We start from the raw sequence: 17,500 nt of genomic DNA, 5'->3' as shown, positions 1-17,500 counted from the left end.
TTTCTTCCTGTGCTCTATCCAGGAATGGAACACCAAGAAACTTTAATATTCTGTAAAAAGGGCCCCCTGTCACATTATTTTGATTTTTTAAGTGTAGTGTATTAAATGTAGATTAACAAAATTATTTTATTTTTGTCAAAACTTACACCAAGTTAACTTAAAATACATCAGTACAGCTGTTCACTGTTCCTGAAATAATTAAATACTTTTTTGAAACTGTGCAAGAATATTCTAATACAAATAATACCAGTAATACTTAGAAACCATCACACGTATCCAATATTGCTCTAAACACTGATCAAGGAAAGAATAAATAAATAAATTATATCAGACAAAATTCATCCAGGTCATGTTGGGCACACAATTTACACTGGCATGTAAAACTACTGGAAAAAAGTAGCTTTCCCAAGATGTATCACAGTCATAGCTTGATGTTCCTGGGTGCATAAAGTGTTCCCAACTCCTGTCATACGAGGATGTGTCCAATGTTGTTGAACATTATTGTTTTAGTGGTCCAGGTGTTCTGGTGTGGGAAGGCATAAGTTTCATGGGCTTACTGACATCCTAATCTGGTCAGAGTTTTTTGTGGCACTGCACTCCTCCCCCACATGTCTCTTTTCAGGGTAACGTTCAACCTGGACTTCATTTTTATGGGTCACGATGAGGGACCGCATTGAACAGCACAGGTGCAGCAGCTCTTGGAATGAGAGGATATTCCAAGAATGGAACTGCATGCCCATTACCATGTGACTTAAATCTCATCAAGCATGTGTGGGATGGGTTGGGGAGGCATATTGCAACATGTTCTCATGCACCAGTGACCATCCTGCTGTTGTCAGCTGTGCTAGTGGAGGACTGGAATGCCCTACCACAAGAAATACTTAACAACCCCGTGGTCAGCATGGGACCAAGTTGTAGAGCAAGCACTGCCATTCATGGTGATCACACTCCCTACTAAGATACATGTGCCACCTTTAGTAATGTGCAGGGAAGCATCATGAATCATGATAAATTTAGTGTCATTGTTGTCTTTTATATTAAAAGTGTCATTTCTGTTTTTCTCATTACATATTTCTTTCAGTTAGCTTTTGTACAACATTGTAGCAGTTTTGTCTATGTATGGTCAAAGTTTCCTTGAGCTACATTACTTGGGAGTGACATGGGAAAGTTACTTTTGTCCTCAAGTTTTGAACATCAGTTTATCATTGGTCTATCATAAACAAAGAACACAAAAAATTTTATGAAACCATTCAATCCAATTAATTTAATTGAACTTGCTTGGTTCAGAAAGGCTACAACTTACATCTACTTGATATCTGAAACCGTTCTTGTGTTGCTGCAATAATAGCATAGGATTTTCAGAAATAAGAGATTAGTTTCAGCAGATAATATTTTAGATAGATACAAGATGTAGTGCGCCAGTGAATAAAGCTGCTGTTGACCTTTGTAACAAAAACAAAACCTTTACTAATAGCAACTGGATGTTTTTCAAAACACACCTTTGTCCTGGGTAACCTTCCGAATATTTGTTATTCAGGCATGAACCGAGGGCTTCAAGTGCTGCTCGGCTGCAGAAGTTCTGTAATCATTAGAAAGTATTACTTGTAGAATGAACACTTACTTTGGATTTTAGTGTAAATAAGAAGTAAACATCTTAACCCGTATTAGACCACTGTTCCAGTTTTTGGAATGTCGTATTACACAGTTTCTACTGAAGTACATATTGTGAAGAAAGTGAAAATTTTATATGGTGGTGTTATGTTGGTGACACTGAGAATGTGCCTCAGTTATTCCATTGTTGAACAGCATATGAGTACCAAAAGACACTGTTGTTAAATGTTATTTCAGTGCGACATGTTATCCTCAAAGATGTGAGTAAATGTCTTCTATTTTTTTCACTAGTTTTCACTGTAAGTGAGATTTTGTAGATCTTATGAGTTAACCATCGTATCTGAAGTGCATTAATCTTGGCAACAAAGGATTTCTGCTCATGGATCTGCGTTAAAATTCTGTGTTTCATTTTTTGAAAGCAGCTCCAACAGGGTAAGTTATGTGAACTACTGAACATTACAGCACAGGAGAATCCTCACCTGCTCAAATCAGATGGTTTTATAAGCTCTCCACAAAAATGTAGAGGACTCGGATGAGAACAGTGGTGATGAAGAAGGGACCATCTCTCTGGAAAAGAATTCAGCAGAAGAAGAAGGTACAGCCACCACTATAGTTGGGAGCAATGTGAAACCAGTTGCTGTACGAAACTTCATGAATGAAAATGAAGGTGGTGCAGCTGATGAAGAACCTTCTGAACAAAGTAATGAGTTGTAAGAAACTGGTAACACTTCCACCACAATACTCTGACTTTCAACACAAAATAGAGACAACAGAAAATAAGAAGCGTTGTTTACAGAAGAAACACTTGTACACTGACCTTTCTATTGATGAAGGGAAGCAGTGAACTCTGAATCCTTTAATTTTATTACAGGAATAGAGTCCTATTGCATTATGTAAGCTTTTCTTTGATAATGAACCATGATTGCAACTTATACCAACTAATATGCTATGAAAACTAAAAATTTTCAACTACACAATACTGTTAATGACCTTGAAATATATTTCACAATTTTACTTGTATTTGCTTATTCTCAGGTTCCTAGATTGAAGGTGTATTATGAAAAAGGGTGACAACTGTCAAAACACCACTATTTTTAATGCTACGCCCTGGAAGAGGTTTATACAAATTACGAGAAACATTTACGTTTAAGACAATAATAATTTATATCCTGATAATAAATACTCTAAAGTTTGGCCTTTGTTACAATCAGTGAATGAAAAATGGAAGACATTTTATCATGGGGATGTAAATTTGTCAGTGGATGAAGCAGAACAACACATGCATGGTGAGCCAATGAGATTCAGTTATGAAGCCTGATGCCTGCTGTATATCATGGAACAAGAACTGGTAACAGTTTACCAAAGATTGATATTGTCATGAATCTTGTCAGTGCTCTGAAAGGGAAAACCAGCTGTAATCTGTTTTTGACAACTACTTCACTTCTTTTTAATGAAGATCACACCAAACAGAACTGGGAATGCGATTCTGTTTATACGAACATAGGTGGAGTGAATTGCCTGTATGAGAATGTATACAAATATAGAACATAAATTATGGGCAAAAGTGGTATTGGCAACCAATAATATTCCCAGCAAGTGCATTGGTAGAAAATGCTTGCAACTCTCCGGAGGGAATACAATGAGCAAGGAACAAACTTCTGATTTTCTTGCAATCACATGACATGTGATGTGACATACTAACTAAAATATCATCAAAAAAATTCATCAGAAGACAACTTGCCAACTGTGTTAGATATGTTGCAAAGAAGGTAATGAAAGAAGTTAGATATGATAATGAAGGACACTATATAGCAAAAAGGACATAAACAGACAATGTGGACAGGGGGAAGGAAAAAACTATGAAATGCTTGAAGTGTAATGTCACCACCCATTTGTGAGTCTTCAAGAAAAGTAACTGTATTTTAATTTATTACATTTTTTCAGTGATATTTTAACAAATCTGTAAAGAGTTTTCAAGTACGAAAGAATAAATATTTAATGTAAATGTAATGTTGTTCTTATTTATATAATACTCTAGCAAAACTACTGTTCAAAAAATGGAACGTCCAAGAAAATGTAGCTATTTATCAATGTGGGGCCATTGTTCTGGAAGTGGGGTTCACAAAGCAACAGGGATTAAATTTTTTAAATGCAGAAATTTCTCTATGAATAATGTTTTTGGATGTCAAAGTCATTGGAAATCCATGGCAAAAGGAAAACAAATGTTGATCCCACATGGGTTAACATACTTTATGATGATGATATATCAAGTGCCTGTGAAGTTTTATTTGAAGGCTTCACCACATTAAAATCAAATAAAAAATTGTAAATGTGCATGGTAACAACCCAATTCAAATTTAGTTTAGTCTTTTTTTTCTCCTTTTAATTCTCCGTGATAATAATAATAATAATAATAATAATAATAATAAACAAGACCATGGATGAACATTTATTTAATGTTTGATACCACACTATTATTCATTACACATAGGAGGGAATGAGCAGCCTACAGGCACATGGAAAGCTTCCAACTCGTGCATTAGTGAACACCATCATTTGTAATTATCATATTCCTTGGTAATTTACATAATAGATAACACTGTTATACAAAAGTTTACTACACCGTCTTACATGTTATAAATAAGAAAAATGTTAATTTTTTCCTCAAAGAATGAACACTAAGTCATTATTTCACATAAAAAATTGTTGAAAACTTGACTGAAGAATAAAATAAACAAACTTGAATTCTTTAATGTACAGATGAGGGTAACTAGTTATTTTCAGAGGCAAGTTTTTGCTTCACACATAAAAGTAGCTTCAGGCATACCTTAAGGGAGTGTTGCTGGATTATTCGTTTACACAATATACAGGGTGTTCCTCCTAAAAGTCATCAGATGCACTTTCTCTGGTGTTTCAGCAGATATATGCCACTTACTTTTTGCAATGTTTAGCTGGAGTGAGCCTAAATAAATGCAGCACATCACATCTTTCATGTGACACCTATTGTTGGTGGAAAGCATCAGTTTGTTTCCTTGTTACAAACAAAATTCTTTCTAAAGCAGAGTTTTATGTGCTCATTTGATAGAGGAGTTCCAGGTTAGTCCAGTCCATTATTTGTTTTATCGAGATTTATTAACAGGACAGCAAAACATGAAGAATAATCAGTACTCCAGCAATAACAGCACCCCCCTGGCCTGTGCTGGGTGCTACCACCATGCTACTCACTCGCTGCTAGAGTACTGGTTATTCTTTGTGTTTTACAGTCCCTGTTAATACATCTCAACCAAAAAAATAACAAATTTGACTAATTTGGTACCACTATCAAATGGGCACGTAAATTCTTCTTTAAAATAATTTGATTTGTAATGGGAAAAACTGAGGCTTTCCAGCAACAACAGGGGTCACGTGAAAGACATGATGAATAGTACTTGTTTTGAATGACTCCAGTTACACATTTCAGAAATAAAATTGCAAATAGATGCTGACACATAGGAAAAAATAACCTGATGACTCTTAGGAAGGACATCTGGTATATAAATGACCAGATGGTTAATGTCTGACGTTCCACAAGGCTTTTCACAGGTGATGCTGTTGTATACAGAGAAATTACAATGCTACAAAACTGTAGCGAAATGCAAGAAGATCTGCAGGACTGACATGTGGTGCAGGGATTTGCAACTGGCCCTCAACATAAACAAATGTAACACACACAGAAAGATCCATTATTGTACATTACATGATGCAGAATAATCACTGCAAGCAGTCACATACATAAAATATCTAGGCGTACGCATACAAAGTGATCATAACTGGAACAGTCAAAAAAAAAAAAAAAAAAAAAAAAAAAAAAAAAAAATCCTCAGGAAATTACTCCAGCCATAAAGGAGGTAGCTTACGAAACCCTTTTCCAAGCAATACTCTAATATTGCTCATCAGTCTGGGATAGGACTGATAGACAAAACAGAGAATATTCAAAGAAGAGCAGCACATTTTGTTACAGGTTCATTTAATAAGTGTCATGAAGATGCTCTGTCAACTTCAGTGGCAGATACTACAAGAGAGGCATGCAGCATCACAATATGGTTTACTGTTAACATTCCAAGAGGATTTGGTCCTAGAAGAGTCAATCAATATATTGCTTTCATCTCCACACATCTCACAAAAATACCATGAAAATAAAATTAGAAAGATATGAATTCAAACTGAGGTTTACCAGCAATCATTCTTCCCATGAAGTACTTGTGACAAACAGGAGAAGGGGGAAGTGCCATTCTCACACAAAAGCCCCTCCATCATACCCCATAAAGTGACTTGCAGAGTATAGGTGCAGATGCAGAATATGGGACCAATTTGAGAGCACACAGAGTGAAGCAGGAAATGGTTTTACTGACCACTGCTTATCCTACACTAATAAAGGTTGAAGACAATACCTCAAACTTAGTACTTACTAAGAATTTTGAAGATGTGTGTGTTGTTTTCCATAAAGCACTATTTTGATTTATCTTTAATGCATACATTTATAAAGAGAGCTTTGCAATAGTAGCTGAAGCCTCTAACCAGAGAAGAGATCATCTTTATTTTGTTGAAAGTTAGTCAACAAAGCTGCCACTGTGTTCTTTATTTTGGTCCTATTCTACAACATAACTAATATTTAGTAACCTCAAGTTAGCACACCAGCTACCATCACCACAACAACATTCCACAATCAAATCACCAAAACAAGAAACACATGTAAACTTGCACACTAACCTATATTCATCTAGATATCTACATCATTATGCTGCAATTCACTCTTAAGTGTTTGGTAGAGGGAACATGGAACCTCCTTCTGACTATTGCTCAACCCTTCTGCTCTCTAAAAGTGCATGGGAACAATGAACACCTGAAGCTTCCTGTGCAAGCTTTGATTTCTTTTATTTTTAGAAAGATGGTCACTTCTCTCTATGTAGGTGGGAGTCAACAGTATGTTTTGGCTTTCAGAGGAGAAACTGGTGATGTGATTTTTGTGGAAGTACTTCACTGTAATGAAAAAAATCTTTGTTTTAATGATTGTCACTCATACTAGCTTTCATATCCATGACACTCGCTGACCTATTTTGTGATAGTACACGATGATGTGCCCTTCCCTGAACTTCTTTGATGTCCTCTGCCAGTCCTAACCGGTAAGGACCCCATACTGTACAGCAATACCCCAGAAGAGGAAGGACAAGCACAGTGTAGGCAGTCTACTAAATTTTTTTACACCTTTTAAGTGTTCGGCCAATTAAGTACAGTCCTTAGTTCAGCTTCCACACAACATTTTCTATGTGATGGTTCCAATTTAAGAGGTTTGTAATTGTAATCCCAGGGTAATCAGTTGAATTGACAGCCTTTACGTTTGTATGGTTCATCATGTAACCAAAGTTTAACAGGAATGGCATCACACCTTTTACTGTTCAGAGTCAATTGCCACTTTTCACATCATGCAGATAACTTGCATAAATCATGTTATTTGTTTTGAACTTCTGGTGGCCTTACTAGATGGTAAACAACAGCATAACATGCAAACGATTTAAGAGGGCTGCTTAGCTTGTATCTTAAATCATTTATCCAGATTAAGAACAGCAGAGGGTCTATTAGACTTCCTTGAGGAAGCCCAGATGTATAGGTGTAAAGGTATTCAACACTGCCCCATATCATTAACCACTAATTAAGATATGATCATGCCAAGCTTCTTCACTGATCTGTGATTGACTTGATGAATATTTGACAAACAGAATCCACTGAGTTATACTGCATGGCAAATGTTCAATAGATGTTCCTTCAGCTTCAAGTAAGCATAAAAAAGACCTCTAATGTTTAAAGACCTCTAATGTTTTCTATGAGTATCAAATAGTATCAGCAGCACTATAATATTGCTACTCGATGATGCTGTTGTGTATAGGAAATTATCATTATTGGACAATATAAATGAAATTCAGAAACACTCAGACAAAATTTCCAAATTGACTAAGCATCAGTACTAAATGAAATGATTGAATAAAATCAATATTAGGCAAGGCGAAGACTTAACTCTCATGGAAGGGTTCTGGGAAAGTGCAGTAGATCTGTTAAGGAAATAACGCACAAGACACTAGGGCAATGAATTCTATAGTGCCCCAATATTTGGAGCTCTTATCAAGTAAGCATGACAGTGATATCAAATACATTCTGAGACACAAAGCTAGGATCATAACAGTACAGTATATCCTGTATGAAAGGAAGAGAAATGCTCGAGCAATGTAAAATAGAAAACCTTAAACCTTGGAATTGCATACCGATATATATTTCTCTCTCTCTCTCTCTCTCTCTCTCTCTCTCTCTCTCTCTCTCTCTCTCTCTCTCTCTCTCCCCCCAAACTGGTGATTCCTTGCTGGCTTGGAATGTCAACTGATACCCTTCTTTTAGTGAAGTCATGCAATAAATTTCTTTATTAAATTCACAACATCCTCATTAGTTAATCTACCCAACTAATCTTCCGCATTCTTCTGTAGCACCACATTTCAAAATTTCTTGTATTCTCTTCTAGTTTGAACTGCTTACTGTCCATGGCTCTTTCCATACAAGGCTATACTGCAGGCAAATATCTTCAGAAAAGACTTCCCAACCTTGCAGTTTATACTCTATGTTAACAAATTCCTCTTTTTCAGATATGTTTCATTGCTATTGACAGTCACATTTCATATCTTCTCTGTTTCAGCTATCATCAGTTACTTCACTGTCCAAACAACCAACTCATCTACTACCTTTAGATCCAACACAGGAAGTTAGCTGTACAGACACCCATTTGCTTTGCTGGAGCACGAATATTTGCTCCTCTTTGTGGCACTAAAATAGCTGTGATGATGTACGGTCCCTGAATGTGATCCAGAAGACATACTACAACTGATTCTGACAAGCTTCTGCCATCAACAGCTCAACCACTGTAGCAGATGATAAAGCTCATTTATTTACATGCACCAAAATTTCCGAAAAGGATAAACAGTTGATAGAGCTGTGCAATGAGGTCAAGAGCTGTTTGGTCTAAGCATCATGTGGGGGCAGATTTGGAGAATATATGGTCTACACATGCACATATATAGGAACTGCTTGTAAGATGGTGTTCAGAGGGGAAAGGTGAGGAATGGTTCAAGCATTAAAAATGGTTGTCATTCAACTCCTGGCTATCCATCACAACTGAAGTTGTCCTGTCTGTGGAAACAATAGCATAGACAGACTGACTGACTATGGGGGTTAAAATGTGCTAATTAGTGAAGTCATTAGTTCCTTCTTCCTTTAATAACTGAAACTTAAATAAATCCATGAGAAGAAAAGGGTGGACAACTAATTTGTTCTTTTGTGTCATCTGAGACACAGAAGCAGGCAAAAAGTAGAGTGAAAGAAAAACTAACATATGAAGTAATAAAATACAGTGAGGTGTGGCAGAATTCTCAAGTCACAGAATAATAAAAGTAATAGATAACAAACAAGTATCAAAATAAGGATGAATATAAAGACATAAAAAGATTGAAAAGGCATTGGGGCAGGTTGGTCCACTTTTCTGGGGCAGCTTAGACAGACGATTTGAATCTTTAGGAGATTCAGCTAAGGCGTAAAACTAAAGGAAAAGGAAGTGAAGCAAAACGGTTGTAGAAATGTAATGAAACATTGTGAAATGTGAAAGGTTCAAGAGCCAGAAGTAGGTGGGGACCCGCACTGCCAGTCTGGCAGCCAGAGATCAACTTCAAATCCTGATCAACAGTGCTGCAGTGTCACTGCTACGTTGCCCACCCTCACCCATGCTGAGCTTGGCGGGTTTGTGCCACTCACAGCATCGCAATTACTAACAGCAGCATTTTCTGAATCCTTGGCGTTGTTCTCCTTCTGTTCATTGGTAAGACAGTGGTCCTGTCCCAGCTGTCATTTATTACAAGCTTGCCGAGATTGACCATATGTTGTAGTTATGTGTGGTGACGAGATTGACCACATGTTGTAGTTACGTGAGGAGTATGCCATCAGACTATTTGGCAACTGTTTGCGAAGTCAGTGGGCCATGAGTCAGTCATCGGTTGCCCCGGTGTTTTAGCTGGATTCAGGGGGGGGGGGGGGGGAGGGGGGGGGCTGCATCCAACACCCTACATGTGGAAGCCCGGTGTGTTTTGCTGACGTTGGTAGTGGATGGGTGACTGGTCGACTTTCAAGCAGACAGATAAGCAGTGGTCAGCCTCCTCATTAATTAAGATAGGTACAGGATCTTGGGGTGATCAGAGTTTCAATGGACACTCCGTTAGGTTGCGTCTTATAGTAAACAAGGCATTCCTTTGTGGGGGCAATTCTCCATCTCTGCATTGTAATAATGTGAACAGCAACTTACATTATTTTTTGTCAACTAAATATTGACGCAAAATGTTTTAATGCTAAATTCATTTCCTATTTTTAGCTTCCAGTGGATTGACGAAGTGCATTTAGTGTCCTCAATCCATTCCTTTTCACAATTTGGACTCCTTACTGAAGTCATACTGTCATACTGTTTCAGAATTCCTTGGGCTGGGCAGATAATTTTGAGGCACAAATTTCTCTTAAGGCTTCAATGGTACCTAAATTCTGTGGTCCTCACTCCATTCCCTTTACCATGTGTGACAGATAAAGGCCAAGTTGCAGCATTGGCAGGATGAAGGCATCACCTCTCCTATTTCGATGAGTTAGTGGGCCACCTGTAACTTTACATGTATGTAGGTGAGCTAATCAGCTGCCTAGAATTGGTATCAGGTGAGATGTGTGAAGCTGAACACTTGCAGAGAGCCCCAGGGCCGCCCAAGTGCCTCAGTCAGCCCCCCCACAGTGACCATTGCTGATGAGCCCAGTTGTGGGTACAAACGCTAGGCTGGAAATGGGAAAATCGCGGTACATGGAATTTGGATGATGCACTGACTGCTTATGAGGGCTATGCTCTAGCAATGGGGGAGTGTCTGACAAACTGAAAGATGGCTTCTTACACCCCTGTAAAATTTAACAATAAATTACAGTTACACAATAAAGCAAGTCTGAATACATCAGCAATCTCAGAAAAATGAAGTGCTACAATATTTACAATATCTTTGAAACTACTGAAGTTAATATTTACAGTGGCCAGTGACTAAATATTTTCTCAATGACCCTTTAAATTAACAACTTTTAAATGCTTCATGCAATTTAAGCAAATGATATTTCAGAGGGTAGCACTGTGCTATAGTTATCATTCCTGAAAGCTACATATCTGTATCTATTTTACTTATTGACTTATGGCATCTTTTATATCTTTTTATTACGCAAATGTCTGTCAGAACACTGTATCCTCCATGATAACACAGCAAATTAATGCAGCATGAATACATCATATCTGGTGATACTTGGGTATTTACTTAATGAATATTTTACTATTTTGCTAGTAACTTTATTTAAATATTAATTTCAACTGGTAATACAAAATCATGTTAATTTAAGAAGTGTCAATCGCTTGTGGTAGCTGACTTCACTATTAAAAAGAGTGCTGAAAGACGCTTCTGGCAAGCAGGCATAAATAATTGTTTAAACAATATTTAACAACAATTCATTGTCATTTAATGTGTGTGCACTTTTATAAGAATACTAGCTTATTTACTTATGAACAAACTTTTATTTGTAATTTATCGTAAATCATTTGAGATAATGTGTGATATTCAGTCGTGTTGGGATTTATCATGGGTGGTGAACAGTCACTTTGATATTCTAACTTTTTCCACTTGCATTACGGAACTGAAAACACAGTATGATTCACTATTCTTTATACCACTTGCATTAATTTGTGAATCCTCATACTGAACTCTGAACTACTTTGAGCTGGCAAATGTTTCGTGTATTGTGATCATGAAATGGTCTTCGTTTTCACGAGTCTCCGATTATTTGGCTTAAGTATTTTACTACCATTCTTATAATGCTCTCAATGTAACTTTACTGCATTTGATAAGGTTATTTTCCATCTGCGTATTAACTAGAAATCATAGGACCACTTTCCATTTATTTAAGATGTACTAGCTTGAAGAAATATTATTCAACATAATTTTCTGTAGCCTAAATCAACTACAGATGTTAGAATAGAACCCTTTTTATTAAATAATTTATTTATCTTTATTTTATATTTCTGTGGGTCTTATCCATTGGTGATTCTAGCCAATGCAAAGATTATTGATGGCAGGATCACAGAGACAGATTATTATTAGCAGTTAGTTAGCTGCTGGGCATGAAAGCAGATACGCGTGGCTTGACCCTGTGACTACATTGTGCTACTCTTTTTTAAACAGCCACACATAGCTGAACTACCTAAGGTGCAAACAACTTCAGGTAAATTCGCAATTGGTTTGCTCATAAGGGATGTTGTTTAAAGATCAACTATTCATCAGCAAAAAACAGAGGAAGCATCACACACCCCTTTAATGGTTATTCAGAAGACCAATGGCGCCACGCACTGCTGCAGTGATTATACACTGTCAGTCAACATGCAATGTGTCATGATTTCATATCCCATTTTGCTGTAGGTGAAATTATTGGTGAAGTTTTCACTTGAGGGGGAGGGGGGACGGCAGTGTTTTCTTCACCTCGACTTGCACAATGCTTAACTGCACTTACTGTTTAACTTTGTTTCTCGGACTTTCCTGACCCTCAAGACACACTTGAGATCTCTGACGGCCATAGCAACTTTGTGTATCTGCCACAGACTGGTTTTCAATGAGGAGTTCCTGAGAAAGGGTGGGGACGGGCATTGATTCTGCTGGAGCAGCAATAAGGGTGGTTAAATGTTTAAAATATCTATCTTGCTAACATGATGAAGATCTTTGTTCCAGGAATCTCAGTTCCCTACAAGCAACAAGAACACTCATATTTCACTGGAGTATTGGAAGCACTTAACTGGTTTATCTTCCCTTCCTCCAACCCATTTGTTTTCTCAGTCATGGTTTGACACCAGCAATGGTTAGTGTTGTGTCTAGACAAGACAGCCTAGACACAATGAGAGGAAGCTGAAAGGCACGTGCTTAAACTCACGCAGGCTGGCGTGAGGTCTGAAACAGGATACGTAATGAATGCTATAAAGAAAAGTACGTAGCTTCTGGAATACTTAACTTTAATCCATAATTGTAGAACATCGCTCTTGATGATACATGCTTCATATAATAAATATCAATTGAATACGGGGCCTTGCTAGGTCGTAGCAAATGTAGCAGAAGGCTATGCTAACTATCGTCTCGGCAAATGAGAGCGTATTTGTCAGTGAACCTTTCCTTGCAAAGTCGGCTGTACAACTGGGGCGAGTGCTAGTAAGTCTCTTTAGACCTGCCGTGTGGTGGCGCTCGGTCTGCTATCACTGACAATGGCGACACGTGGGTCCGGCGTATACTAATGGACCGCGGCCGATTTAAAGGCTACCACCTAGCAAGTGTGGTGTCTGGCGGTGACTCCACAGTTAGAACATTCACTGATGTAACTGATGATTTCTGTCTGACACTTTCCACAATATGTACAATTTATTCAACATTTGACTGGTATGAAGATATTAGAGTTGTGTGGCCTGACGGCTCTGAAACTTCTCAACTTTGTAACTAGTGGATTTTTTTGAAAGAATACTTTTAACTACAAGTACTAGTACCTTCCAGTTCCAATAAGGCTCTTTCACATTCTGCATTACATTTTTCAGTACAGTCGCATATGAAGTATATAAGATAGGTGGATATTATGGCTTATCTGTTCCTCTAGCTTTACTGTACTGTATGCAGTTTGCAGTTTTTTTTTATCCACACAACAGAATATTAACTTCATTCAAGATAGGGTGGATGCCAAAAAATTTGTATGAATGAGACGAAACCTTTACGGAAATGTTTCAACTTTTGAAGCAGCACAACACTGATAACATTATAGGTTGTACACGATGTTATGAATGGTTCTTCCAATTAAAAAGTTGCAGACAAGCAACTGAAGATGGTCCTTGAGTTGTGGCACTTGCTTTCAGTATATCAATAATCTGATTAATAGCGTAAGTTACCTGTGAGGAAACTTGCGAAGAAGGTTGGAACCTCAATTGGCTTGAGTCATGAGATTTTAACAAAATAAATTGGGAACATGCATTGTGTTACTGTAAATTTTATTCTTTGTTTGATGACTGCAGAGAAGAAAGAACAATTGAGTGAATGTTAGCAATAAACTCCTCAAAGAAGCTGATGATGACTAAACAGTCATGCATCACAGGAGACAAAGACTGGTATCATGGCTATGAAATTAAGACAAAAGGATCTTGAAGCCCAAAATCAGCAGGACAGCCTCACTCTAATGCCAATGACATGTTAACAGTATTTTTGTTTTTCAAAAATCCATGAAATTGTGACTTTCATATTTTTGTTTTCAGGTCAAACAACCAGTCATCACTACTATGCTAGTGTTTTTTAAAATGTGGCATGAGAAAATTCAGAAAGAAGACTATAGCTGTGGCAAAACAACAAAGAACGATCACCACGACAACATGTCAATTTGTGTAATTCATGCCAAAAAGCAGACTATTCTTCATAGCATACTCCAAGATCTCAATTCATATCATTTTCGTGTTTCCAAAATTAAAATCAGAGTTCAATGGATGCAATTTTGTCAATGACACAACTTTGGATGCCATCAGTGATTACAGAGAACTGATCACCGGCAGTGAAGGACATTCCAAAATAAACTTTCCAGGACTGCATGGTACAATGGAAACACCACTACAACATGTGTGAGTAGGGAGGGAACAGAGAGAGTACTCTGAACGGACAAGCTTGAAACATCTGGAAGTTGAATGAAAAATTTTTCCTCTTTAAGTTCAGTTACCATTTGACCAGACCTCATATGCACTTTCCTTTACAGATGCATCATGCTTTCACAGAAACATCTTTACAAATCTAAATATTCAGGTTATCTTTACCACTACCAATATAATATGCTTCCCTGTTTCACATCACATCAGAATATTCCCTTATGTATTGAAATGACATTTTCAGAAGTCTACTAGTTATCTTTCAATATGATATTGATTCTTTTCCCTTCCACCTATTATCTTTTGTTTATCCATATTTACAATGAGCTACCACTCAGCATATCAAGTGGAAATACTGCTTAAGTTCCTGCAAACTGGAATGTTGGGAATATATTATCATACCTTAAGGCAAATACATCATGTTTTTAGTATTCTCTGAAACTACTGACATGTCAAGTATCATTTAAGAAGGACATCCATTTTCTGAAACTTACCATTAACTTCTACACTAATGCACACTGATCAGCCAGAACATTATCACCACAGACATACTATTGACATAAACGCGTTCAGGTGATTGCAGCATCACTTGGTGAGGAATGACTGCTACTATGTGCATGTAGTATCAGTGAGCATGTTGTTCTTGTGTAGAATGGGGAAAGTGTGCAATCAATCAGAGTTTGACCGAGGGCAGATTGTGATGGCCCGAGGCTCAGCAGAAGCATTTCGGAAACTGCACTACTTGATGGGTATGGGGAGGAGTGCTGTGGTGAGTGTCAACATGTGGCAAAACCAAGGTGAAACCATGTCCAGATATGATGGGGTTGGGCGGCCATCCCCCACTACAGATGTCTGACGACGTAGTGTGGGATGGCCCAGAGGCTCAGCAGAAGCATTTCGGAAACTGCACTACTTGATGGGTATGGGGAGGAGTGCTGTGGTGAGTGTCAACATGTGGCAAAACCAAGGTGAAACCATGTCCAGATATGATGGGGTTGGGCGGCCATCCCCCACTACAGATGTCTGACGACGTAGTGTGGGCGGGCTGGTAAAAAAGGACAAGTGGCGAACTATGGTGGAACTAACATCACACTAAAATGCTGGGCAGAGTACAAGTTTGTCTGAACACAAAGTGAACCAAACACTCTTAACGATGAGCATCCGCAGCCGCCGATCCATGCACGACTGAAATGGGCACATGACCATCAGCACTGGACATTGGCACAGTGAGAGAGTGTTGCATTGTCTGATGAATCCTGATACCTTCTTCATCAAGCTGATGGGATGGCACAAATCTGTTGTCTTCCAGGTGAACAGCTCCTCGACCCCAGTACTGCGGGACGGAGACAAGCTGGTGGCAGTTCCATTATGCTCTGGGGAACATACACATGGGCATCCATGGGTCCAGCGGAACTCATGCAAGGCATCATGATAGCCAATGAGTATTGTACACTGGTTGCAGACCACGTACAAGCGTTCATGATGATCATGTTTCCCAAGAGCAGTGGCGTTTTTCAATACAATAATGCACTAGGTCACAAGGCCAGAGTGTGATGGAGTGGTTCAAGGAACACAGCCGCAAGTTCTGGTTAATGTTTTGCCCCCCCCCCCCCCCCCTCCCCCAGCCCCACAATTCGCCAAATTTGAACCCAACTCAGCATATCTGGAATGCGACTGAACAAGATGTCAGAGTTCATCATCCCCTTTCCTGGAATTTATGGGAATTAGACGACTTGTGTTTGCAGATTTTGTGGGAACTCCCTCCAGCAACCTACAAAGGGCCCAATGCTTACATGCCACAATGCGTCGCCACTGTTATCCGTGCCAGTGGTGGACATACCAGCTACTAGGTAGGTGGCCATAAAGTTCTGCCTGATCAGTGTACTTCAAAGCTCTGCAGACATTACAGCCATTGTTGGGAACAACATCAGAATATTGTGTCTCCTGTGCAAGTACATAATGGCTACTGAAATGTATCCAAAGTTTGCAGCAACAGATGACTGCCAACAGTGGAAAGTCACAGTTCATGGAACCTAGATCCACTAAAATTGAAAATCAAACAAACACTGTTGCGTAAGATCCCTAAGATTGTCACTATTTAGCACCCTGCAGGAAATGTATAGTTTACTTATGACTACAGAGCTGCATCATTACTACATGCCCACAGAGGTAACTTCTGCACTTTCGGACCAACACCTTCAGCCTATAGCCCATAACCATCCTCCTATACAAAGGACACCGACTATTTCCTCTACTGACTCTCCACAGTTCCTGTTCCTTTCCAACTCAGTACGCTGCTCGTCACTGTTGATGTTACCTCCCTCTACACCAACATCCCAAAGCCTATTGCTACATATTGTCCGTATACCAGCTATGTCCTTCCCCCATGAACCATGGACCTTGCCGTTGGTGGGGAGGTGTGCGTGCCTCAGCGATACAGATAGCTGTACCATAGGTGCAACCACAATAGAGGGGTATCTGTTGAGAGGCCAGACAAACGTGTGGTTCCTGAAGAGGGGCAGCAACCTTTTCAGTAGTTGCACGGGCAACAGTCTGGATGATTGACTGATCTGGCCTTGTAACACTAAACGAAACAGCCTTGCTGTGCTGGTACTGCGAAACTGCGAACGGCTGAAAGCAAGGGGAAACCACAGCCATAGTTTTCCCAGAGCACATGTAGCTTTACTGTATGGTTAAATGATGATGGCGTCCTCTTGGGTAAAATGTTCCAGAGGTAAAATAGTCCCCCATTCGGATCTTTGGGTGGGGACTACTCAGGAGGACGTTGTTATCAGGAGAAAGAAAACTGGTGTTCTACGGGTCGGAGTGTGGAATGTCAGATCCCTTAATTGGGCAGGTAGGTTAGAAAATTTAAAAAGGGAAGTGGATAGGTTGAAGTTAGATATAGTGGGAATTAGTGAAGTTTGGTGGTAGGAGGAACAAGACTTCCGGGCAGGTGAATACAGGGTTATAAATACTAAATCAAATAGGGGGAAAGGAAGGGGTACGTTTAATAATGAATAAAAAAATAGGAATGCGGGTAAGCTACTACAAACAGCATAGTGAGCGCATTATTGTGGCCAAGATAGATACGAAGCCCAT

General features: G+C 38.8%; 1 protein-coding gene across 1 annotated transcript in view; it reads right to left on the bottom strand.

Annotated features, from left to right (window-relative positions):
• LOC124721621 (serine hydroxymethyltransferase, mitochondrial-like) overlaps positions 1–17,500 on the bottom strand; it is a 118,299-nt gene that overhangs the window by 74,194 nt on the left and 26,605 nt on the right. The window contains exon 3 of the mRNA XM_047246680.1: positions 1,500–1,579. Coding sequence (XP_047102636.1) covers positions 1,500–1,579 — 80 coding nt within the window. The remainder of the gene's footprint in view (positions 1–1,499; positions 1,580–17,500) is intronic.

Source organism: Schistocerca piceifrons, chromosome X (assembly GCF_021461385.2).
Source record: "Schistocerca piceifrons isolate TAMUIC-IGC-003096 chromosome X, iqSchPice1.1, whole genome shotgun sequence".
Taxonomy (NCBI): Eukaryota; Metazoa; Arthropoda; class Insecta; order Orthoptera; family Acrididae; genus Schistocerca; species Schistocerca piceifrons.
The sequence above is the reverse complement of the archived record's forward strand: the minus strand, read 5'-3'. Positions and strand labels throughout refer to the sequence as shown.